Below are 25,757 nucleotides of genomic sequence, written 5' to 3'. Positions count from 1 at the left end.
TTCTTTGGCCTGAGTTTTCTTAAAAATCTCCATGTAATTGTGCATGCCCTCACTGTTCCCCATACACCTCAATGGTTTTAAACAATGTCACATTTGATTGACATTTTAAGGATTTAAAAAAAATCTCATACAGGTAAGAGTCTATAAAAAGCATGAACAAAAAAGGTTGGGTAGAATGGTAAGACACCTCACAAGATTTTCTGATAATCTGGATGCTGTGCAAATAAAACCTAATACCAGTGAGGAAACTCTCAACTGTCCCAACTGCAGGGAAAACATCAAATCTGAATCCATAATTATCCACAAGACCAGTCTGCTGGCAATCAGACTTCATTAGTTCTGCTGCTATCAATTTCCATTTTTCTATGCTGCTAGACAGTATTTTTTTTTAAGGCTTATTACTTAGAAAAACTATTTACTTCAGTTCTTAACTTCCAAGACCAGGACTTAACATTCTGCTTTGCAATGAAACATACGTCCCCCAACTACAATCCTGTTTTTTCTCCTAGACCGTTTGAGCAAGTAGAAGTAAGTCAGGAAGAAATGGCCCCATAAAAGCTTTTTTCTTAAAATTCTCAGCACCTCTCCTGAAAGCAAGTTTTGCAATGTTGCATAAAACAGTCCAAGAGGATAGCAGCAGACTCTTCAACACTGATACATATGGCTTCTCATGATACAGTTTAACTCCTCACACAAGCACAACCATCAGTCGCACCAAGGGATTTGCATATCAGTAGCTGCACAGGGTGATTATATAATAGAAGAGACAGAAGCAGGCTTACCTTCAGCTTTTCCAATTCCCCTTCAATATCTATCTTTAAGGTAGGATATATTGCTTTGTACTGATTGGCTAACACTTTGAACCTGAAAGGCAAAAATGCTTCACTGAGGTTTCTGTTTGTTTCCCTCCCCAACTCCCCACCAATCCTTGATTTTTAGTGGTAGCGTATCTGCAGTTATGTGGTAATTTAACAATTTCAAACAATGAATTATGAGAATAATAACGATTGTATAATAATTTTTTTTTATTTTAAAATAACTTTTAATTAAGAAGAATAACAGGAACCAGACGCAATTGCTTACACAGGGTACTTTCCAGAAACTGAAAACTATGCTTAAAACTGTGTACAGTAATTACCTCTCAGAAAAGTCATCAAAATCAGAAACAAGATCACACATTCTGAGTCCACTTCGAGCTGCCTTCGAGGAATATACTGGACCAATTCCTTTTTTGGTAGTTCCCAGACTTTGAAAAGATAGTAATAAAGAGCTATTGACATAAAGGTGTTTTTACTTTAAAGTTATTCCATCCTTAGCATAAAACAAAATGCTGTTAATTGTGAGCATTTAACCTTGTTTAAAGCATTTCAAACAAAAGATACTTTCAGGATGCAACCTAGTGTCAGAATATCTCTGTTTATACAAGCAAATATGTTAATCTTCCACATACTTCTATGCCAAGAAAACATCTTTCAGTATTATGAACTGAAACAAAATAAACATATTTCTAAAACACTGTCCTGAAGACCTAAAGAAAGTCCTCCATAAAGCAACAGCACAAATATTTCACTTCATCCTAAATACCTCAGTTGGAGCCAGAAAAACTGAAAACACTGCCAAACACCCGAAAGTGATACAGACACTCAAAATGCTCTATGTTAAGAGTTCAGATATGGATTTTCCACTGTAGCTGACTCTGAAAATCTCAAATTCTTTTCCTTACCCCTACCTGCCCGAAAAGCCTTTTCCAGCTTAAGTCTTGATGATATAATACAAAACTTGCTTGCACTGACTTTACTGGGAGAGAAGTACAGCTGCTTCAGAGAATGTCTTCTGCCATACTCATGTTAGTTAGCTATCACAATGAGGCCAAACAGCATTCATCACAGGCAGATGATCAAACAACTTCCCCATCATGCTCAATCCATTAAGTAACTTCTTAAGGAGAAGTGAACAGGTCTGCAGCATTTTCAGAAGTGCGTTAAATGTTGCTAAGCTTAATTGTGCACTTAGTTTTAACTGGTTTGGGGTTCCACTCCCCCCGCCCCAATCAGTCACAGAAAGCTTTCTCTTCCTCAGTTATAAATTCTTGGAAAAAAAACCTGAATTTTTCCTATTAGACTCAATACCAAGTAATCTCAGGGAGTGATGGTTACCTCAGTTCAAAAAAAAGAAAAGACATTCTAATGAACTTTGCATCACACGGTATCCTTTAACCAGACCCAGATTAAACTGTGGTTTAAACAACTGACTCTAGCCTCCACCCCAAGTTCATATCCACATAGAATCTTTTAAAGGAAGGGCTGGTTTCCATTTATTTTGTTTCATTAAGACATACCAATTAATTTTAAAAAAAATTCAGAAGACTGCACTTACAGAAGCTAAAACAAGTATAAGCAGAATATACTGTATTATTTAGCTTTTCTATAACCTCTCTGCAAGAGAAGCTACATGATGAGCCTTACTGGTGGTGGTTTTTCAGCTACATTTGACCAGGTAAAAGCATTCAGCTAGAAGAAAAAATAAACTTACCATTTAGAATGTTTAAAGTCTCAGGCACAAAATAATTTTAACACCAACTATGTTATATGTAGTTAAATCTACAGCAAGACACGCTAGCAAACTACCTCAATTCCCTGTCCCCAACAAACAAGAGACAGTCTTTTGATAATCCATGATAGCCTGTAGTACTCTCCCCATTACAGTTGTTTAGCCTTAAAATTTAGGAGGAAATAGGTTAATTATAACAAGCTAGAAAACCATATGGTGCAGAATATCAACTCCACAGAAAGAAGAAATACAGCATTTTTTAAGAGTGACTTTAGGTTTTTTTGCTTTGAACATAACATTTTTCCTCAGTTATTTTAAAGCAAATTAATTGGGCTTTCCCTAACAATCTTTAGCCAATAAAGTGGCGCCTTCTCTCAAGTAGCTGTTGACTGACAGTGTTTTTAACTGCAAATATTGTCATATAGCAACTTGAGCTTGCGCTCCACAAATATTCAAGAATAGCTGATACACACTGATAATAGCTAACAGCGGCTCATTAAAATAAAAATATTCTTCCATACTATCTACATGTTCTGTTTGCTTTTTAAATTCAAAACCAGCAGGCAAGGAGGGAGCTAGTACAGTGCAGGCAAGTGTGAAAATGACCCTTGTAAAAATCACTGACAAATCATCACTGAATGGCAACCTGTGTGAAGCAAGATACACCTAAATCAGACATTCTCTTAAAGCTTATTATCATGGATGAAACATTTTTCAGACAAGTATGTCTGCATTACTTTTCATCCATGTAATCTCTCTTTTTGGAAGTTCTTCTAGGTTTACTGTATCTGAAAAGTCTACAGCACTACAATGCTCCCCAGATTTAGACAGGCCACTGTTAATTCTGCCAGCTTTTTCCCCCACCCCCAAGAACTAGTGAGCTACTTGGAAAGCACAAGTTAAAGACAGAGCAAGCTAGTTTCTAGAAGTTTTGAAACCTTCAGAAGGTCAGTAATGTTCCGTAGAAGACAACGTGAACATCTACAAGCACCTCTTTCAGTTATTCAGAGATGCCAAAGGGGTACCTCAATATTCATAAAGAGAAATATATTTTTACAGAAACAAATACCTCCAGTAAACAATTAAAACACTAGGAAGCAGAAACGAACAAATAACCAACCAGAGAACTTTTCATAAGGCAAAATATAAAGACAGAGCCCTTTAAATAAGCATATAATCTACCACTGGAAGATAAAGTGTAAGAAATAATCCCTGAGAGTCCACATCCAAGAGTTACATGGATAACTTTTTTTTCAACCCACTGACAGAGCAAAAGAGAAATGCAATCAATATATTGAGTCCTGTTTGTACTAAGTCATCCCATGTTTGACAAAATAAAACTACCTACTTCTTTCCTGCTTGCTCTTGCCTCTGTTGTTCTTGGATGCCATCAGCAGCTTGGTGGAAATCAAACACTAAGAAAATAAAATAACTTGCATTGAAAATTTGTGTGAAACAAATTATTGTATCAGCTATGATTTCTTCAAACCAACTCTAGGCTTGTTTACCAATGTGGAAAATAAATATACACACAGAAGAGAGGCAAATTAAATTATAGGAGTTTTTGGTTCTCTTTTATATTTTTTTACAGGGAAGAGTTCGAAGGCTTTTCAGAGGTTTTTTTTTTAAAGTGTTTGTTTTGCAGAACATTTACAAAGTGAGTATACACATCCCACAGAATAACTAAGCCATTTTGGCTTTGTAGTGGTCCCAAAGAATACATGGATAAATGAAGAAAAAATGCAGTTAAAAATAATCCTGGAAATAGCATGGAGTAAAAAAAGGTCATAGTGCTAAAATTTAGGTGAGACCTGAAAGTTAACATTCTCACCCATTCTACGGATTTCTTAAATAATTTTATTTTTATGTTTTAGGCAACATCAATTAAAACGCATTTGAAAATACAAAAGCTCCCACCAATGTCTGGTATATAAACAGAAGTCAACTTCATAAGCCCTGATTATGTTTTTACATATTATATTGTTATTAATGATAAAGATCATGCAAAGTATCCCTTATATCAATACTTGGTTTACCAAAATAAGGAAAAAACCCAAACCAGAAACCAAAACAGAACAACAGCAAAACTCAAAACACACACACAGTCTTCCCACCCCACCTCACCCCCCCAAAATCTTACAGGACTCATGTCAAATACAAAGACTGGTGGGCTGCTGAACAGTTTATAAGATAACAGAATACATTTAACTGGTTTCCTTAAGTATTATTTCCTCAAAGTTAAAAACCACCTACACATTGCACAGGAAAGACTGACTTAGTAAGTATGCTATTATCTCCAGAACAAGAGTGGTTTTCCTGTTTGCCTTACTGATTTGGCTTTGTGTTTTTTTCCAAGCATTCCTGCTTTTTAAAGAATTACATTATACCCAGCAGGGTGAACCTACCTTTGGATGACCTTTTGTTACAGACTAATCATTCACAGATCAATACCCATTTTAGAGAAGACATTTTTATCACGGTAACAGATTTTCCAATTGCCATCAAAACTTTCTAAATAGAGGCATTATGAAAGCTCCTTTTTGTGAAGAGGTTGAATGATTATGAGTGACAGTCAGCAACTGGTCATTTTTACTCACAATCTGTTTAATTGTGAAAAAATTCACGGCACTGCCATTGCAATATAACCACCACAGAACAATTTTTCTAGTAATCAAGCAATTTTCAAATAATTCACCTACAGTGATTCTACTAATCGGAAAACATACTGGTAACTTAGAAAGAATTACTCAACTATTTCAAACTCATTAGTTGCTCCAAAGAAAAAACATATTTACTCCAAAATAGCTGTCAGTAAGTTCATTCACTAAGCTATTACAGATCGGTGTAAAACACAAAACAAAGCAAAACAAAAGAAAGTAAAACCAAAAGCAAAACCATTTCTCCCCCATGTTACAAGCTTTAATATTTTAACGTACTAAACAGTCTACATCTTCAGAAAATGACTACCAGAGGCAGCAACAATGCTGTATGTGAAGAGCTGATCTAAAGGATGAATTTATGTAATAAAGATGTAGTAGGTACAGGAAGAGTTTCTAAAGCTCTGTGTTGGTGGATTGGACTCAACACTATTTTTTCTTCAGACTTTGAACTGCGGTGCTGTGTCAAGCACAGGCTGGATTCGGTGCTTCACTGATGAGCTCCTTGCATGGAGCGCAGCCATTCTCTTTATCTCTAGAGTCCTTCCCATAAAATCTCCTCTAGGAAGCATTTCCTTGGTAGGGAGACCATCAGTTTCAAGTCACACCCAGTCACCTGATTTCCCAGCAGAAACGTTACTGTAAGCATCACCACTTTTACACCAAAGGGGGAAATGAATGCTTAGCCAGTTTTCTTCTGAATGCTTTCTGACCACTCTGTGCTTCTAATCTGACTTAGAAAGTGAACCTGCTTTCCTGCCTAGGTGATGCTTAAGGAATAGGATTAAAAAAATCACTAAGATATAAACCTGGGAGGGTTCCGAGTGTTTTTTTTCTTTTTTTCTAGGACCTCCAACAAACCAAAGCAACCCAGGGAGACTTAATCCAAAGAAAAGTACCTAAATAAAGACATGGCTAAAAATTATCACACTTTTACTGCTGTAGAAAAGCCATAAAAAGCAAAAATTAACCAAAACAAACCCCAACAGAAAACAAACCACAAACAGGAACTTACCAATATGAGCCCTGTCAGAAATTATTAGTCTCTTTTCCCAGCCTTCCAGTCCTTTAAAGGCAAAATGAAATAGTTTAAATTATGTTTTGTATAGCATTTTTGTCTTCTGATGTATAAAGTATAAATACTTTTTATGCTTAGTCTTCAGTCAATCTATTTTAAGACTAAGCAATCACAATGCAGAGTCAAAAAAATAGAAGTAATTTCAGTAATTAAAACTTGGCATCAACCTATAAAGCTGAGAAAATAAAGCTTATTCTCAAGAAGAATTCAAGCTACTAGCTACTCAATTATTTTGCAAACAATTAGTAGCTCTTTTGGTTCTGAATAATCTAGACCATTGATCTTGCCCACTTATAGCAGACTGCTGCCAAGCATAGCTATAGACATAATGTGAAGTACCCAAAAATTGAATTCTGAATCAAGAAGTGATTACCACAGCACCTGTTAACATTAACACGGTTATCAAAGTGTACACCAATACTGTAAGAGGTAAAATTACTTTGAATAGGTTAACATACTTCAGAAAAGCTATTTCACTTCTTAAATTCACATTTTTAAGCAAAGAAAAATGTCTGCAGACAATTCTGATTTAGATTCTATTCTAAAACTGTACAGAGATTCCTTTTATCTGCATTCCCATGAGGGCTCTGGCACTTATAGCAAGACTCCTGTGAGAAAGCAACAGCTAAAGGGAGTTGTGGAAAAACACACTGTGTGTAACCTCTATAAAGGCATACTCAATCTAAATCATTTGTGGAGTGTCACACAAACTATTTTAAAAGCAGTATCTTCAAATTCTCACCTTTTCCTTTCTTTAAGTTTTTTTCAGCTTCTTCAAAGAGTCCTGGCAAATGAATTACAACACCATTTCCTGAAAAAAATCATTATACAGAATTTAATTATTATGTTGAGCATGGGAAAAAATAATTCAAAGAGTTCAAAGACACTTCCTATTTTGTGTGCAGAGTATTTTATTTAAGTTTTTTAACTTAATGCAACTTGGATTCTTAAGAATTTGTCTAAGCCAGATTTGCTCCTAAAGTATTCATTTCTACCTACATTCATTGAATCTTCCTAGTAAATGCAGCAAACTTTCAATTTAGACCAACACAGTAACAGAATCTTCAACTTCCTCTTTCTCATATCTAAAATTAACTTCTGTCTCTGTACTTCATTTTTATAAACCTATTGTTTTCTAAAAGCTTGGCACATTTCTATCACCATTATAAACACTAGTATCCTTGCAGGCATTTTTTTTGCAGCAAACAGATACAAAACATTCTGTACATAGAGGTTGGACTGTCAAGAGAGAGACTAGCAAAAGCAGACAAAAAAAAGCCCTGTCAAAAGCAAGCTTGCCTTCCTACAGCTGTCACATTGCTCAGAAAAAGACTACTAGTTCATACAATTCACCAGCATCGCTGAATGCCTAGGAAGGAGCATTCTCACAGCAAAACTGAACCATCTTAAAGCCATACCAAACTCAGTAATTCAAAGTTACCAGTAGAGCACCTAGCTGAAGAAGGGATCTGCCATCCAAAACTATTTGCATATCACCTAATTCCACACTGATAAAAGCATTCTAAACATCAAAAGGCAAAGTATTTTAAGACTCCTTCACTATTACCTTCATGATACAGTCCTAAACAATAGGAATACTCTATTGCAATACTCCAATCATCTTGCCCTTACCCTTTTATTTTTTTTTTTAATATATATGTTCTTTCACTGGAATCCTAAGCCTTTTTTTCCCCCTGAGATTTTAAACACAAGGCGTACCTAAGACTCTAGAAAAAACTTCAGAACAGATAAGATCAAAAGACAGAAGATACAGGCAAGAGGATTTGTAAGAATTTCTCTCCTAACTACTGTATTGTTAAAGGATGGGGGCTTTCCTATTCAACCAAGTCCACCAAAGAACACAAAGCAAATGGGCATCCTTCTTCACTGTTTTCAAGCAATAATCTTAAGAAACATAGTACAGTAACATCAAAAGAGAACAGAAGTAGCATCATCTGCCTCAGCCCTCAAAACTAGGAACAGTTAACATCCCAAACTTCCCATCATCAACAGCAATCTATTTCCATGCCCACTGGCTCCATTCCTGTAGAAGTATTGGGCAGGACAAGTTGATCCCTAACTATTCCATTATCAAGTTACAATGTAACAGCTGAAAAGAGGCAATTAGCCACCAAATCCCATCAAGTACAGATTTACTGCTGACAGAGTATACAGTCACTACCAGCTGGACTGTTTATGAACCAAGTAACTTGCGACAGAGGCTCTTCAGCAGCTCTTTAGCTAACAGTCAATGACCACTTGCTCTTGGCACATACACTAAGCTGAAAGGCAAGACTGCAGGCTCAAAGCAATGAGATGCAGGAAGAAGTGACAGGAAGAACACGGCAACCTAATCCTGACTTGGAGAAGTAAATTGTGTAAGGGACAGGAGCTCTGGGTTCTAAAGGAGCAACATGGAAGTGTTGCTAAGTCATAGCCTTTAGTGACCCAGAGACCCAACCTGTTTGGGGAAACAGCACTCAAGCACACAGTTACAATGGTGTGTGCATATGTTTTATGTTTACCTCAATTTTTAGAAGGAAATTCTATGGGCTACACCTCATTATTAAGTAGGTTGGCCATCCAAGCAATCCCAAGGAAAAGAAACCCAAATCATGCAGAATTGGAAACAAGATCCCAAGAAGGGAAAGCAGTAAGGAGGTAAGTAGTTTTTTAGGGACAACATACTAAATAGCCTAAATCCCTTTCCACAAAGCAAACAGATCCTAGATCCTGATATCACCTAGTACTGCCACTGCCCGAAACCTTCCAATGTAGAAGACTTCTTGGTAAGAACTCTGGAGTGTGGAAGTCTTTTGGAGTTAAGAATTCATTTCACAATCCAATGGAAAAGGGAGGAAAGATCTATGGTTCAAAAAGTACTGGTAAGTACTTAACACGACTGAAGCTTAAAAGAGAGAGGGGCATTTTGAGAATAAAAGAAAGAAATGGTAGAGAAAATAAAAGAGAATGGGAGAATGAAGATACACTGGGCAGCTAGCTGTCTACATTGGTAGGATAGATAAGAACAAAGGTGAATTATCCAAGACAAAATAAATTTCTGTAATGCAAACTTTACAAATCAGTAAGGGCAATATTACAAAGACAGTAAACAATCTAGGCATGCGAAAAATTGAAGAAAAGGAATCCTGATCCTGTATGTCCTCAAATACATTTTGTTATTTTAATGGGAAGTCTCTAGAAGTCTGTAACTACAGTACTGTCTGTTTTTCAGAGATGTCCCACTTACCAATGAATGCAGTGACTTTTGGATTGATGATCCCACTTGGCAGAAGATGAAAGTCATACTCCACAGCATCCACAACAACTGTATGCCCTGCATTATTGCCTCCCTGAGTGGGGGTGAGGCAGAAAAAAAATGTTAGCAGTTTTTGACACTAAAGACAAATGAACACACAGCATAGAGATCAAATAAACTGGTTGCACAGTTTTCATTTCTATTACTGACAAAAGAGCATTCGCAGATTTCCCAGGAAATCAGCCAAACTTGTTCTGTCAAACTGGACAATTTCAACATCAGTATTATCTGCCATATAGACTTTGGACAGTGTTTTGGTTCATCAAAGGTACAAAATTGTGGAATGAAATTAAAATGTTTCTAAAATTATCAGATATAAATACACTAGAGCATGCAAATATTTCTAAAAGCTATCATCAATTTTATTACTTTTCTGTTACAGTTATGGAAAGTCAATACTAAAGAGTGGAAGCACAACCTCAGCGAGTTAAAAAAAACCAAACAAATCCCCGGGTAAACCGGGAGCATAAAACCACACAGTTACTGGGATAGGAAAATGTCATCATCTGGCAACATGCAGGCTTGTTGTTCTGAATTTTGGGTTCAGACTTTTGAGCGTTTTTCTATGAATAGTAACCAGCAAAACTACCTAGTTATTCCATACCTCCTTCCTGATAAGAGAAGTTATGTAACAGTACAAGTAATTTATGTTATATACATGTTATGTTAAACAACCTGTTTAAGGGGGGGTATCTAAAGACAACTAAAACAACTGTGGTTTTGTAAGTTACCAGAAACCATTTACACCAAATTAACACTTCAAACATTTCTAACTCTTTTCATTACGACAAAGAGAGCATTAAGAGATTCATTAAACTGTGAAATCCATCTAAAATACTAAAAGAAGCTTGTGACCAAGTCTTAAGGACAGTCAAGAAAGGCTTATGAAACTAAAAAGATTACAAAACAGTTACCAAATATCCCTAATTCTTGTTTGCTGTACTTTTGAAAATAAGCTTATACTGTCTTGTGACCCAGTCATTTATGCAAGACAAAGTTACATACAAAATGGTTCTGCTTCTCATAACCACAGGAACATCCTTTACAGGCACCTTGCACCAGAAGTTAAACAAACTGCTTCACAGAAAGAAAACCTTAAAGATTAAGGCTTCTAATCTTGCAGCCACCTTGCAGCACAAGAGAAAATAAAGAAAGGTGTTATGTGAAAATGAACTGTAATAATTATTAATCCATGGAATTATAAATATGAAATATTTCAGAATATTTTATCACAGATAGACTTTTCTAAGCAATGGACTCAACAGCTACTCACTACTTCTACATTTACAAAGCATGAATCCAACACATAAAGCTGTATGTGACAATACAAATACAGAGTAGTTGTAGATATCAGAACATTTGTGCCAGTATACAAACACACATGTCACAGGTACAAGCCTAATCTCACTGAAGTCAACAATGAAAATTTTGTAATTTCAGCATTATTTATTTGAGGACTTGCAACCATTTCACCTCCTCTGAAAAGAGAGAAAACTTAAAACCTTCACACAAGAAAGGAAATGCCTGAGTTTAATAAAAGCTCATATTTTTTAGTAATAAACTGCAGAATTTTTCCATGCAGTAAACAAGACCTTGAAGTATCTGTAAAGATTTCTGGATGTAGATTGTCACTGCAAGTGATCTGATTCAACCAGACCATGATACATTTTCAATTCACAACAAATGGAACATATTGAACGAAGATATAAAGCAGACTTTCAAATTTACTCTTTTAAAAAAGTAATAAATGCTCAGGAATAAACTTTCTATTCCTGTTTGCATCCTTTCTACCCAACAGCTTTAAGAAAGGTTATTTAGCAGTCTATCACTCCACAACTGTGTGTTTGATTAAAAAGGATGTTAACTAGATACATTAGCAGATAGATAATTTACAGTTATTTTTGAAATGCAATGCTGATACTCCTGAGCTACTGCAAGTTACTCAAAAAGTAATTTTAAGAAGTATTACATTATATACTTATATAAAATGCACTAGGTGTTTTTAGTAGTAAAAGACATTAGTTTTCTACTCGATGTTTGAGAAGCTAAGCAAAACCTTGCTTGGCAAAGAAGAACAGTTATGCACTAAAGTATCATTTATAGTCAAGTATTTGTGCTGAAAGTGGTAGTTACCTTCTTCCACATCAGATTCCTTCAAATTACTCCTCTCTATTAGATTCACTGCTAATATCAGTCCAGACAACTTTAACATGAGCACTGAAGTGCTTTAAATGAAAATTCAATAGATAGGTCTAAGTACAACACTGAAGTACTGAGGTATTAGTAATTTACAAATGGGAAGACAAGTCCAAAGTCTCCCACGGCAGCATAAATAAACTGGATTAACCCATAAACAACACCGATATTAGTGAATGACTATTCACTTGAAATTCTCTACCAGATGGACAAGTTAATTTCACCTTTTGCTTCTCAATTTATTTAAAAAAAAAAAGAGAAAAAGCTTCTCTAGTGTCACGAATGCCAATAAAAGAGAAAACTGGCCACTCTTAGATCATGATCAACAATAAATTCTTAGCATCCTAAAGTTTGCCAAGTTACTAGTGCCATTCAGAAATGGCAACTAAAAGTTCAGCAGCCACATGTGCTTGAACAAGGTGTACAGCATGCAGCCTCTGACTGTGCTAGTCATGACAGCAGAACTGCTGACTTCTGGCGGTGTCAAGATTTCATCTTTGCACTGCTGAGTGATGCCAAGGGTGTTGGTTCCATGCTCAATGAAAGACACACCCCAGGGCTGACGGAATTAAAATGGCATTTTACCTTTCAAACCTTGAACTGTTCATGAAACAGTGTTCATGCTTCACCTAGAAGCAAACTAGTGGTATTTAATTCTGCATGTTTACTGTGAGCAGCTCTACTTTAAGGGATTTTGCTAGAGACTTAAGTAGAAAACATGATGAATCACCATCTTAAGCCATATGAATACCTCAAGGTTTCCAAAGGCATATTTTCAGATTAAACTCCAATCTTAATCTCAGAAATTACTGATTATAATATTATGATGCCTACAATATGGAAGGATTCAATCCCAAAATGCTATTGATGGAAGCTGTCTGGTAGAATATTAAGTCAGTCTCCACACCACTCTTGATGTCATTCTGTCAAAATGAGTCATTTTGAAAAGTATTTTTAATCTCAAACCCTATTTTAAGAGAGCATTAAAATAACAGCATGTCATGAACTCGATTTTCAAAATTTTTCTGCTGATTTACAGTTGAGCTCTACCCTAAATGCAGAAGAGCAAGCATGTGGTTAAAGAGTATGAGTTGTAATATATTAAAATAATGGTTTACACTGTACACTCTACAGTGAACTTGCAGTGAAGTGTACACATGTTGTGTGCTCAGACATTGCTCAACAAGGGTTTGGTAAACAATTCTAATTACAGAAATCTGAACTCAGCGTTCTAGTGGTGGTGAGATGAAGGGGAGGGTTGTTTTTACATTATGGGGTTTGAATTTGTTTTGGGTTGTTTTTTGTCTTCTCCAGATATTCACGTTAATGCAGGCAACTATTGCCTCTGAGTATAACTTTGGCTTTAAACTGATTAAGTCACTCCTGGCTTCTGTGCTTTCCATCTGGATTTCTCACTCCTTCCTCCTCCAACTAAACCAAATGGGACTGGCTAGGTCATTCAAACTAACACTACTTTGATTCACACATTTAAACATTATTAATGGAGAACTAACTGTGGAAATTATTTTCACTATTAGTTAAACAAAGTTCATGCTCAAATGATATTCAGTACCTTACATAAAGCTTTTGCCAGAGGGAAATTAATATATAAAAGTAATTTCAGTCACGATATACAGTCATTGAGGCTGGCAATACTCCCCAGCTAACAACAACAACAACAACAACAAAAAAAAAAAAAAAAAAACAACAAAAAAAAATCAGTTTCCCATATCTCAGTAATCTTCTAGATACCCAAACAACAGGACTTCTCTCCCACATATGTGAGAACTGAAACACCTGTGTGCCAACGCAGGCAGTGGACAAAAGAGCAGCAAGACCTAAGGATGCTCTTGCTCAGTCTGGAATACTACACGTGTAGCAGTGGCTTCTTTTGCCTTTTTTCCTGCACAACAAGATTTCCTTTGGTTGAGCCAACAAGCATGCCATGGCCAAAATACTCAGCCTCGAGGCCAAGCAACTCTGGATTCAGCCACAAAAAAGACTGACTGCACAAAAGGACTGATGGGGGTGAAAGATGACTTCTCATACAGGAGAGATCTAAGACCCCAGCAGCACTCTGAACAAAGAACTTCTTCCCTGGGATGCTTTCTTCCCATTCTGCAGAACAACAGCAGAGGAAGACTCTTTCATCACAGAAAAATGAGTATATAGGAATACAACAAAAAATAAAACACAAAACCAATTCTCCACCTGGAAACCCAAAACAAAAAGCACTAAGAACCAGCAACAACCAGTAACGCTGTGCTCCCGTCAAGGGGCTAACTCAGGCACTACACCTGAAGTCCCAAGCACACTTCACTTAAATACAGTGCCATTTATTTGTACATGTCTATCAAGACATAGCATTGCAGTCTAAGCATACTTTAAGGCTTCCAAAATTGGATTTTCAGGAGTCAGGAGCCTTTTTAGCTGTTTGTCTTCCTTCCATTATTTTCTCTCCTTGTATCTTTCAACACAGTACTTTGAACAGCTCTCTCTCTGCTCCTGAAGGATTTTCAGTAACCAAAGAAAGAATCAGCGCTTTCAGCAGCCCACAGCTTTATCAAATTACAATGTAAAATCCAGCTCAAAAGGGTGCCAGTTGGATTGGAATGAAAACATTTTCTTCCATTTATCGGGAGACACAGCATGCAAATCATCATGAATAACAAGCATGAACCTTTGCTGTGTGTCCCAATATGACATGAGCTGCTGAAGCAAGTCCAGAGGAAGGGCCCCAAAGAAGATGAGGGCTGGAGCACCTCTTCTGTGAAAACAGATTGAAAGTGTTGGAATTGCTCAGCCTGGAGAAGAGAAGGCTCTGGTGTGACCTTCAGTACCCAAGGGACCTACACAAGACCCGGAGAGGGACTTTTTAACTTGAGCTTGTAATGACAAGACAAGGAGGAATGGCTTTAGAATGAAAGAGGGTAGGAAGAGATTAGATATTAGGAAGAAATTCTTTACTGAGAGGATGATGAGATACTGCAATGGGTTGTCCAGAGAGGTGTCCTAGAAGTGCCCAAAGCCAGGCTCTGAGCAACTCAGTCTAGTAAAAGATGTTCCTGTCCAAAGCAGAAAGGGGCTGGAACTAAAGGATCTTTAAACTCAAACCATACTACAATTCTGCGATTTCAATACAAGGAGTTAGTCTAAGGACTTACTTTGATGCTCTGATGGATGAACAGTTTAAAATCCTATTAAGAGGTGGTAGCTTTTTTTCCTCCTTGCATAACCTTGACACTATTAAATTATAGCATTATTTTAAAGTATTTCAAGTGGAATAGGGAAAGTAAGATCAGGTACATGATCACTACTGAATCTGTAATATTTAAACAAAACCTGTGTAGGCTAACTGAACATAAAAACTCTTAAAAAGCATTATTCCAGTTTTATTTGTGCAGTATGCTTAAATCACTTCATTAAAAAAGCATGTGATCCCTAACCACTAGCTGGTAATCTTGAAATATCCAAGTTATTCTACGTGTAGAAGAGCTAAATTTACAGGAAACAGAAATGTGCCCACTAATACACAAATTACCATACTACTACTGTTAAGACAGACAGCAATCCTTTTAACAAAAACCTCATACCTACCTGCTTTCTATAAACATAATCCATAAAACATTCCCTACAAAACACTATTTTTGAAATATTTTACACTGGTAAGCTGCTCAGAGATATTTTCTTAAAGTAAACAAAAACACCAAGGGTTTTTTTTTTTTCCTCTTCAGCTTGTTAAAGATTAAGTAGCCCAAAAAATCCTTCTCAGTATAACCACCACACCCAAGAATCTGCATATTCAATTCATACAGGTTGGTCAGTACCACACACAAAACAAGATACCATTCTAACACATACCTATCCTGGCAAACGTGAACAGAATCAGTGACATGCACACAGAGGGGTCATAAGATAGCAAAGGCAGCTGCAAGCATTGCTCATCTGGGAGCTGTTTGATAAACATTCTTTGCAAACACACTTTCTACAAGAGTATCGAGCGCCTGAAAATACTAGTTTGAAAGGGGAGAACGTCATTACCAGCTAACTGACATTTTACTAGAAACAAGCTTGAAACATCAATAAATCAAACAAGTGACTCCTGCTATCCAAAAGCCACTATCAAAGCACTGGAAAGCAATACTTACCACAAACACTACACTTGTGCACCTGTCACAAACACAACAGGGACACAACACTGTGCCCGTGTCCAGACAGCACCACTGGAAAAACCACTGAAGACTAATCAACAGCATCAAAGAGGACACATTTTAGACATACTGATTAAACAGTGTTTCTAATAGGACATCTTTGGCAATATTAAGATTAGTAATTTCAGCACTTCCCCTGGCTATGCAAAATTACTTACTTTCTTTTGCTTTCTATAGCTTTTAAATACCATAACTGCCAGCATTTGGGCTAAAGAACAGAACAGAACAGAACAGAACTAACAACAATATCAATGCAAGCACCTGACTACAATTTTACATTTTTTCCCCTTACAGCTGAGGACTGAAAACATTTTTAGAAGTGTAAATATTACAGAGCCATACTTTGGACCCAGACCGGTAAACTCCTAAGGATGTATGAGCAATTTTAAGGATAAGTCTTCTCTGAACCTTCCCAAAGCTCCTCAGATTGCTACATTCTGTCCACGCACAATAGCTTTCTAATCACATATACAGCATGGAAAGAAGCATCGATAATATTTAACAGCGATTTTTCTTCTGGAATTGCATTACTGTACTAGTGAAAAGCCCCCAAGGAACATTAATGTATTAAGCTGACTCAACAGACAAATAAGAACCAACTTTTCTATTGGAGTTACATAAGAGTCTTGATAATTTAACACCATTAATTTGACAAAACAGTAAGGACCTATCCTGGTCTTCAGCAAGTTGAACTGATGACTACTTAATCAACATTTTTGCAACATGACCTCAACTTCAAGGATTAAAGAGAGATGCTCTTTTTAAACCAAAAGATTATTTTCTTACTGAATTAAAATAGCACAAGAAAGTTTATCAGCTAAGACTTCAAGTTTACAGCACATAACCAGCCATTACCAAAACTCAGCTAATGAAACTGTATGTTACAAGCTCTGGCATATTTTATGTGGAATGCCTGTTAACTTAGGAGCTCATGTGAAGCTGAGTGGAGCCAACAACTCAGAAAACATGGAATATCATTTTCCAAAAAGACTGAAAATTATACAAAGCCCTACTCAAATGCTTACAGAGACATCCTGAACCAGAACACTTCTCCTATGGTGAATTTCATCAGAGAAATTCATTGCTCCTCGCTTTGCACCCAATCTCACTGGTTTGCCTGAAATGCATCCAAAGGACGACACCACTTGCCCTTCCAGTTTAAGGGATGAGAATTTGCAGTTCTTCCATCTTCCTGGCATGTAGGACTCTTTCAGTAAAAATATACACACTTAGTATATCCATCATTCACTGAAAGACAGTCCCTTTCAGTTTCAAATTCATTCTAGCTTAAAACTTTGGGGTTTTCCCTTCCCTTTTTTTTTTTTTCCCTGCAAGGAAGTGCCAACAATCTAATGGGAAACAAGAATGGACTAATCAGGTATTATATGAGCATGTATGTAAACAGATGCTAGTAACATTGCACAAACACAAACATAGTGAAACTAAGAGGAACAACGCCGTATCTTTCTCCATTTTAGATTTACATACATTGAAAATAGGGATTTTATTTCCCGAGCACATCTTCACTAGCCAAGGGCAGATTAGATGTTAGCATAAACACTAGAACAGTTAAATCCCTTCTGAACACATCAAGACAGTTCAAACGCCCTTGCCTACAGCAGTCCTCCCATAGCTGCTAAGACTGGTCAGCATTACTGCAACTCTACTTAGCAGTGGAGGTGCTTAAGGAGAAAAATATTTGAGGAAAGCAAACTGAAATTACAATTAACAGGATATTGTGAAATTACTCTCTAAACTGGTACTAAATACAAGAGTATTCAAAGTAGCTTTGAAATACTGACATGTGCATTTATGAGAACCATCTACCCAAAAAGTCTATGATGACAATCACTGCCTTTTCTTATGACATGATCATGCCAAGTTGTCTATCTCAAAAATACGATGCCTCAGGGAAGAGCAAAGGAAGTCTTTCAAGTTATTTCCTCTAGAATAAAAATTAGTTGTCTACTTTAAAGAGATGTTATCTCATAAAACGTTAAGGAAGAAGCCATATACTCCTTTCAACTCTCTCCATGAGATGTATGTGTGCATAATTTTTTCTACAGTTTACTTTTATTGCTACCACATTCCAGCATTCATTTTTAGCTCAGGGCAACCACTGTTTTTTCTGAGCTAGCTATCCAAGTGACTGCCAAGTTGAGCAAGAAGCAAGTCGATGTTGCTTTGGCATCATATGGTTGTAAACATTTTCATTTAACTCTTAGATGAAAAGTCAAAAATACACCAAGAAAGCTGGATACTACCATTATTTACAAGAAACATATGAAAGGCTTCTTGGCACAATCAGATTCTGGGAATGCTGAGCACACCTTTAAAAAGTTCATCAGTCTAGTGAGGAGGCTTATCTGAACCCCATGATGTGTCCCAAGCAGGCACAACTTAGCAATTACTATGCTGCACACTTCTCATTTCAAGACATAATGTCAAAAATATATTTTGAATTTAAGACTGCAAGCCATCCCCTTTCAAAACGTATAAACAATTTTAAAAACCACAAGGTTTGTATATGAATTCATTTTCTTATATTCTCATATATTTTGTGATTAATTTCTCTCTCTCTCCCCTCTCCATACCCAGTGAACAAACAGCTAAAACCCTAGTGTATAATTTACTACTGAATTTAAGTATAAACAGCAACCAGTAGCTAGCCATTTTTCTTCATTTACAAATCCATTCATGTTTGCAAGATCTAAACCTAGTTTCAAGAAGCCATCATGTTACACACTTTATAAAGGTTTCTCAAACTTTGGCCAGACTTCAGAAATTTCTGAATGTGTAGTACAAGTGTTGTTGCATCAAGAATGCGGTTTGAGGCAAAATATAACAAAATAAGAACACTGCATTTTACACATCTAACGGCTTTCTCCTAACAAACAGAACATTAACTTTACTGAAGTCTATTAATATTAAGAAACTCCATTCATGTCTCTATACTAACAAAATTGGCTCTGAGAATTACTATTGAAAGCAGTTATTCAGAAAGACTCTTTAGAGATTCTGACTTTGTTTTACCTGGCTGCAATGCCTATATAAGCTAGGTAGGAAACAGGAGTCACTGTTCAAGCTCAGCATAAAGACCAATCTATCCCTACGAGATAAAAGAAATCAAGTGAGGCAGACAGATAAGGAACAAGAAAAACATTCAAAGCACAGATATGTCCAGCACTGCATTGCTTCAATGCATAAAATCCCACCAATGTCTGCTGCAGCCACAACAATATTCAAGAAAGGAGAAGAAAAACAAAAAGTGACTTTGGGAACACTTACAGGAAACACCTTCCAAATGCATGCAGTAGTACACTAGAAATAAAAGGTGCACTTGACATCGTAATGAGCAGTGTAAAGATGCAGAGTACTGCATCTCAGTCAGCAAACACATACATTAAGCTTCTGCAATAACAGTAAGATGGCAAGAGCAATAAGAAATCAGTAGATCAAGGTATAATTTGCTCTTCAGTGCTTTTAAGAGCTTCTTTGTTAAGAATACAAACTTTATGAGCTGTAAAAATCACATTTAAACTGTTCTGCTTAAAAATAATGTAGGCATTGTGTGACTGTTTACAGTAATAAGAGATTACCTGCCAGCGATGCTCTAAAGTAGGTCTGTAAAGCACAGGACTCACTGGCAGGGTAGGCCAAAGACATCATTTTGGTGACTCTTTCCTCACCAGAGCACACCACTGGCATGCTGCCAACCACAAGGTCCAGCAGTGCACCCAGCACTTAAAAGAAAGTTCTAGCAAGGCATCACTTACTGAATGCCTGAGCAGCTAAAAAATAAGCACCAACAGCTATAGCTATTGATTCTGGTATTCCTAACTCTGCATGGCTTGCATAGGCTCTACACTAAAATACTTTTCAAATGAGAAGAATATCTAGAAAAACAGTAGGCTTGGCAAATGGAAGATTTAAAAAATTCCAGTTTTGTTGTTTTGTTTTTAAGTAGCCATTTAAAAACTAGTGAAGGTATCAGGCAGCATAGGTGGGAGAACTTCAGTCAGCAGGTGATTGACAATAATCATTATCTATCAATTATCAGCTGATTGATGGTAGCTGCAGGCAGATCACACTGAAAGCAGATGAGAAGATCTAGTAAAAAACTGCAATTCTGCTTCGAAATAGCAACAACGTGTAGGACAGAACTAAAGAAGCGGGAAAATGGGATTCTTTAGCATGGGGAATATGGCATTAAAAAACGTGGAAGCTTAGAAATCTTACTTTTGTGAATTATATTCTCTGAATAAATCAACTTCTTCCAATAGTATGAAAAGGAAGTGACCAAAAACTTGCTGATGAAATGAGTGAAAGAATCAGCACAAACATTACATTTTTTGCTGCGCAGTAAACACTGATAGATTTGGTGGAGGGGTGCTGTTAATGTAAGAGATACATATGGTTTTTTGGTACTGTGTTTTGAAAGAAATATTATCTATAATTACTTAATTACATAAATTTGCCATTTCCATCACTCCCACTAACAAATGAAACTCTGGTAATTAATTCCCTAAGTTGGCTGCACTCTGTAATGGTAGGAAGTCCTTATTCAGAACAAGAAACATTTTCCTTTAACTGTCCATTGTCTGTGGAACTTAAGAAACACAATGCAACCTTAAAAATTGCCATATTTGCTGATGTCAAGGCTAGCTGCTCGTTAAGAGGAAATTATATCAATCAAGTAATACAAAACCAAATATTTTCTGGCAATTATTCCTGAATCTCAAGTCAATTCTTGTCATATTTTACTGCCTGAACTGTGATTTATGATAGCAGGTACACAGACTTTATTCTTTAATACACTGAACAGATAGATTTAAGCACAGAAGTCTCACCAATATATTTGCTTTATCAGTAGTATCATTTTACCAGAAACCTCCAAGAGGTAAATCAAGAGCAATTCAGATTTTACAGTGGAAGAACAACTACGTCTGTCACGTAGACACGTCTGTATTAACTGCATTTGAACCCTGTGCACTAGCAGTATCTTCACAAAACTATCATAACTGGCAGTGCAGTTGCATTAGCAACTACATACATGCAGCCCCTGAACATATTTTTAATTTTAGCTTAGCTTCTTCAAACAGTTGTTTTTGAAACCATAATAAGTAACTCTGATAAATTCAGAAGCTGTCTTCTGAAAAGAAAATACCATTCTCTTCCTCTGAGCACAAGACTGCTTTTCTCAGCCTCTGAACCTCAGATAAAATACTCTAGAGGGTGCTATTTAGAAGTAGAGTCATAACGCAATTTACTTCTGACACACTCGTTCAGCTAACTGCACCCAAGTAAGCACCTGGTTCCAAATGCCACAGTTGGTTGATCAAACCCGACCCATCAGCACACGTGCTACCTAGAAGCATGCAAGAAGGCATGGCCACAGATTTCAGAGTACACCTTCTCACAATGCCTCTACAGGCATTGTAAAACTAAGTGATAAGTCACGTTGCTTCTGGGACAGGACCCTTCTCATGCTCTGCATCTGCCCACAACAAAAGACAGCCAGAAGAACCCTAGAATGTTTCACTGCATGTACAACACAAGTTTCCAAGACATGGTAGACCTGCTACATCAACTTTCGTAGGCCTCCAACACTTCTACTAATAAATTTTCCACAAGAGCACACTGGAAATATTTGACATCATCCACAGGCATTCTAGCAACTCTGCAGCATGAACAGAAAGAATCATTCTGGAATAAGTAAGAGTACAATAGTGAAGTAAGAATCAGAAGCTCCAATTACAGAAAGCTGATATAAGCAAGTGCCAGACCAAGTGTGTGACTGTCTTTCTTTCTGGACCTGTACCACTACAAAAAGCACAACAGTTAGTCTGATTTACCAGCAGTAACTAAAAATCACAAGTATGTTTGTACATGTAGCAAGAATATTCAATAACAAAAAATTATTTTATCAGTGCAGGAGAATATTTCTCTTTTCTCATCTCATTCTGAGAAATCATTCTTCATGCTTACCCCGTCCTGGACTCCTCCTTTCAACAAGGTCCTTTCAACCAATGAAATCCAGTTTTATTAACTAGAACAGTAGAAAGTAAATCCAGCAAGTAATCGTTTCCTACCACTCTGATGAATTAACATCAACTTGCAGAAGTGTTTTTAAGTGCCAGGGCTTGTGCATGGGTGGAGACTCAGGGAGCACAGCCATCAACAGGAAAGGGAAGAAGGAAGGCAGAAAAACTCCTTCCTTCATCAGAAGCAACAAGCTGTTAGAAATGGCAGAAGTTCACGGCTTGGGACATGGCCATGAAATTCAAGCTTGAGATAACATCAGAATTTTTCCCTTTTCTTCATCCTTTACCCAGCTGATTCAAAACAAGTAACAAGCACATTAAGACACATACACACAGAAATTCACTGTTTGCCTCTTTTGTCTCTCCTCCAAAACTTAGTATTAAACATACACATTCACCTAGGTGACACCCTTCAAGTTTCAAGAACAAAGTCGTAAAAGACAAACTGAGTCACTCTGTTCTCTCATCCACAAAGCCAGGCAGTCATACCACAGCACCACATCAGATTATTAAAAAAAAAACACCAGACAAATGGAAAAAACAATTAGTTTGTGAAAACAGCTACTTAAAAATGTATTTGTTTACTTCAAAATTTAATTCTCTGAAGTTCAAGGTGTATTGATTTGTCAGCTTTGCAACTGACTTGTTTTTGAAAACAGCAGTTTATGTGCAGTTCTCATTGGATAACAACCATTCAGCGTTTACAGTCTTTGGGGAATGGTACGCACTTCCAAAATATGTTTATTTAAGAGCAAATTAAATTTGTGCATTTAATAAAAGCACACAGATAACACCTACGTGAAACCTGGGCATACTATAAGCATTTTATGCTGCTGTATCTTAACTTTAAGACAAAACTGCATAGCTTCAGGTCACGGTGTTGTGCTCTACAGAGCTACTATACTAGAGATGCTAAGAAAAACATCTCGGATCAGCGTTGTTCCTACATAGGCATTAAGAGTACTTCGCTTGCAGGCTAGACTCGGGTTTTTTTTTGCTTTTTGGCTGGAATAAGGCCTCCGCAGAGAGGAGAAAAAGACAAAATAAAAAAATAAAATAAGAAGAGGAGAAAACAGGTAAATGAGGGGTCCCATTGACAAAACAAGGATCTTGGAGCAAGGGCAGGCGAGTAATTTACCAGCTAGTTTTAGCTGAAGACGACCGAGTTGTGGCGGACTACACGAATCCCCCACGTGCATCCTACAACTCGCGGTCGGTTTCGCGCCGCTGCCGGCGCCGCGGCCCGGGAGGGCTCCAGCCCCACGGCGATGCTGCCGGAGCCGCCGAGCGCGGCCCCTTCCCGGCACCCCCCGGACACAAAGAGAGGGAGGCCTGAGGGGGAGGGAGGACGCGACCCCAGGCGCATTCCTCCTGCCGGGGGCCAGCTCTGGGCGGCGAGAAGGGCGCCTTCCTCCTCCTCCTCTTCCCCCGGCGCCGGGACAAAGGAGGCGCGGGTGGGCTGCGGAGCTCTGCACGGGGCTCCCACCAGGGAAGGCTCCGCTGCCCCGCCACCCCCGGCCCTGCGCCTCCCCGGGCGCTCGGGGTAGAACCGGGGCGGCCACGGGCGGCCACAGGCGCCCGGCGGGGCCGGTGCCTGGCCGCCCTCCTCAAGGTGACACTCGCGGCCTCCCCCGCGCCCGGGCCGCCTCCCTCCTCCTCCTTACCTGGCACCTGCAGACGATGTCGGCGTCCTGCGCCAGTAGATCCACTACCTTGCCCTTTCCCTCGTCGCCCCACTGGGCGCCCAGCACGACGGTGACCCTGTTGCCGGGGCGGCGCGCGGCGCACTCGCCGTTGGGGATGCCGGGGCCGCCGTGCTCCGCCATGGCTCGCGCTGCCCGCTCCGGCGCCGCTCCAGACACATGCGGCAGCGCGCGGCGGCCGCTCCGCTCCCCCCGCCTCCGCCTCCTCCTTCCCCTCCCCGCCAGGCGGGCGGGCGGTGCCGCCGCTGTCGCGTCCAGGTGCCGCCGCCTATCGGCCTGACCTGCCCCGCCGCTCCCCGCCAGCCCGACCCCTGCCCTCAGCCGGAGCTCGTCGCTCGTTCCCGTGGAAAACTGGAGCGGCCACACCGCTCCCGGCCGCTCTTTTCCCCGCCGCTCCCCTACTACGCCTCCCAGCCCCGACTACGTTACCCAGCGCGCCGCGCGGCCTCCCCCATGCGGGGCTCCGCGGGGAGTCGGGCGTGGAGCATGCTGGGGCGCGTAGTACCCGCGGGCCGCACCTGCGGCAGGACGGCGCCTTGCCGGTTGCCCCGGGCGGCCCCGCGGCGGCGGGAGGCCGAGGGGCAGGGCAGGGCGGGGGCGGCCATGGCGGGCGGGCGGGCGGGCCGGCCGGGATGGCGGGGGCGGGATGGGGCCTGTACCTGGCGGCCGTGGCAAGAGGGCGCCGGTGCCGTGCCCGTCCCACGGAGTTGGCTCTGGCTCCCGTTACGCCGGGGTTCCGGCTGCCGCGGTGCCCGTCGCTCCTGCCGCGGGTGTGCAGTGTATCGCAGCGTTGCCTACGCGCTTGGGCTTGCTGGATTAATGATCACAAAACTGTAAATTAAAGTTTGGGGAACGAAGGCTGAATATAAGAGGCCATTTTCTCCAGAGACACCGGAACATGGCCCCAGGCTTATTCATGAGGAAAAAAAAAAAAAATACCACTAATGGAAAAAACCATAACGGTGAAGCGCCTTCATCATGCACACTCCGAAGTGGAACTGATTTCTCAGTGGCTGTTTCCATTCCTTCCTCCTTCACAGAACCAACAACCCCGAGGGAAGATTTTCTCTTCTTTTCTGTGAAGTAGCTATTAAAAAGGCATAATGATCTGAACGATGTAATGATTATTGCCAAGAGAGTTATTCAAATACCTGAGTCACTGAGCAGTCACAGTCTGCAGCTGTCTGGCGGGCTGTAGTTTGATTTTAGTTACTTCTTCACTCCTTCACATTTACTCCAGCCAAGAAGTTGAGGATCTACAAAAGCCACTGGAGGAAAGTTTAACTGTGTCTTTTAAAGCTAGAGAGATATGTAATGTATAATTAAATACATACAACATTGATAGAGAACTTTTTTTAACAACTGGAAATATATAAATCCTGAATGTCAGATGCTAACAGACGCTATGATGAAGTAGTTCAGAAGGAAGATATTGAGCAACTGCAAATTATGGGAGGCAATTGTGTGTTTACAATTCAAGGAACATAGAAGCAGTGTGAGATCTGCATTTCATTCAGATGTGTTACAGATACATGTGGAATTGTTACATCCCCGTGTTTGCAATTATACTAATGGAATATTCTACATACTCTGATTATGCATTTTTAAAATTACATACCGAGTAATTTAGAGGAGAATTTTGGTAAGAACTTCAGTAGTTCAGAAAATCAAAAGTGAGCATGAATAGAGGAAAAATGCTGTAGCAAGCAAAAAGGCCAGCTGGACTGTTAGTTTATGGGTCAGAGTATGCGATTTCTTTCTCATTAATGATACTTCTTAATTGTGTTGAAGGACTACTGAGTGATGTCAATACTTTTCTGATATGGTTTCTCCCACTGTAAGCAATTTCGGAGTCTCAGGAAATAAGCAAATTGAAGAAATGACCCTTGGCAATGAAAATGTCAGGGCACATGGCCTATGGTAAGAGTTTTCTGTGAAAATTGGTTCTGCCTGTGATGATGACATAATACACAGATATTTTACAGGGAGGTCTTATCTA

General features: G+C 38.9%; 1 protein-coding gene across 2 annotated transcripts in view; it reads right to left on the bottom strand.

Moving 5' to 3' along the window:
* ADSS2 (adenylosuccinate synthase 2) overlaps positions 1-24,090 on the bottom strand; it is a 37,418-nt gene extending 13,328 nt beyond the window's left edge. The window contains exons 1-7 of one of the 2 annotated variants that reach the window (XM_062490297.1): positions 23,720-24,090; positions 9,536-9,638; positions 7,028-7,096; positions 6,223-6,273; positions 3,899-3,965; positions 1,139-1,246; positions 783-864 (exon numbers count right to left, since the gene is read on the bottom strand). In XM_062490297.1, the coding sequence (XP_062346281.1) occupies positions 783-864; positions 1,139-1,246; positions 3,899-3,965; positions 6,223-6,273; positions 7,028-7,096; positions 9,536-9,638; positions 23,720-23,881 (642 nt within the window). In that variant the 5' untranslated portion in view covers positions 23,882-24,090. The remainder of the gene's footprint in view (positions 1-782; positions 865-1,138; positions 1,247-3,898; positions 3,966-6,222; positions 6,274-7,027; positions 7,097-9,535; positions 9,639-23,719) is intronic. The other variant, XM_062490298.1, reaches the window with a different exon arrangement.
* Positions 24,091-25,757: the final 1,667 nt, after the last annotated feature.

Source organism: Cinclus cinclus, chromosome 3, assembly GCF_963662255.1.
Source record: "Cinclus cinclus chromosome 3, bCinCin1.1, whole genome shotgun sequence".
Taxonomy (NCBI): domain Eukaryota; kingdom Metazoa; phylum Chordata; class Aves; order Passeriformes; family Cinclidae; genus Cinclus; species Cinclus cinclus.
The sequence above is the reverse complement of the archived record's forward strand: the minus strand, read 5'-3'. Positions and strand labels throughout refer to the sequence as shown.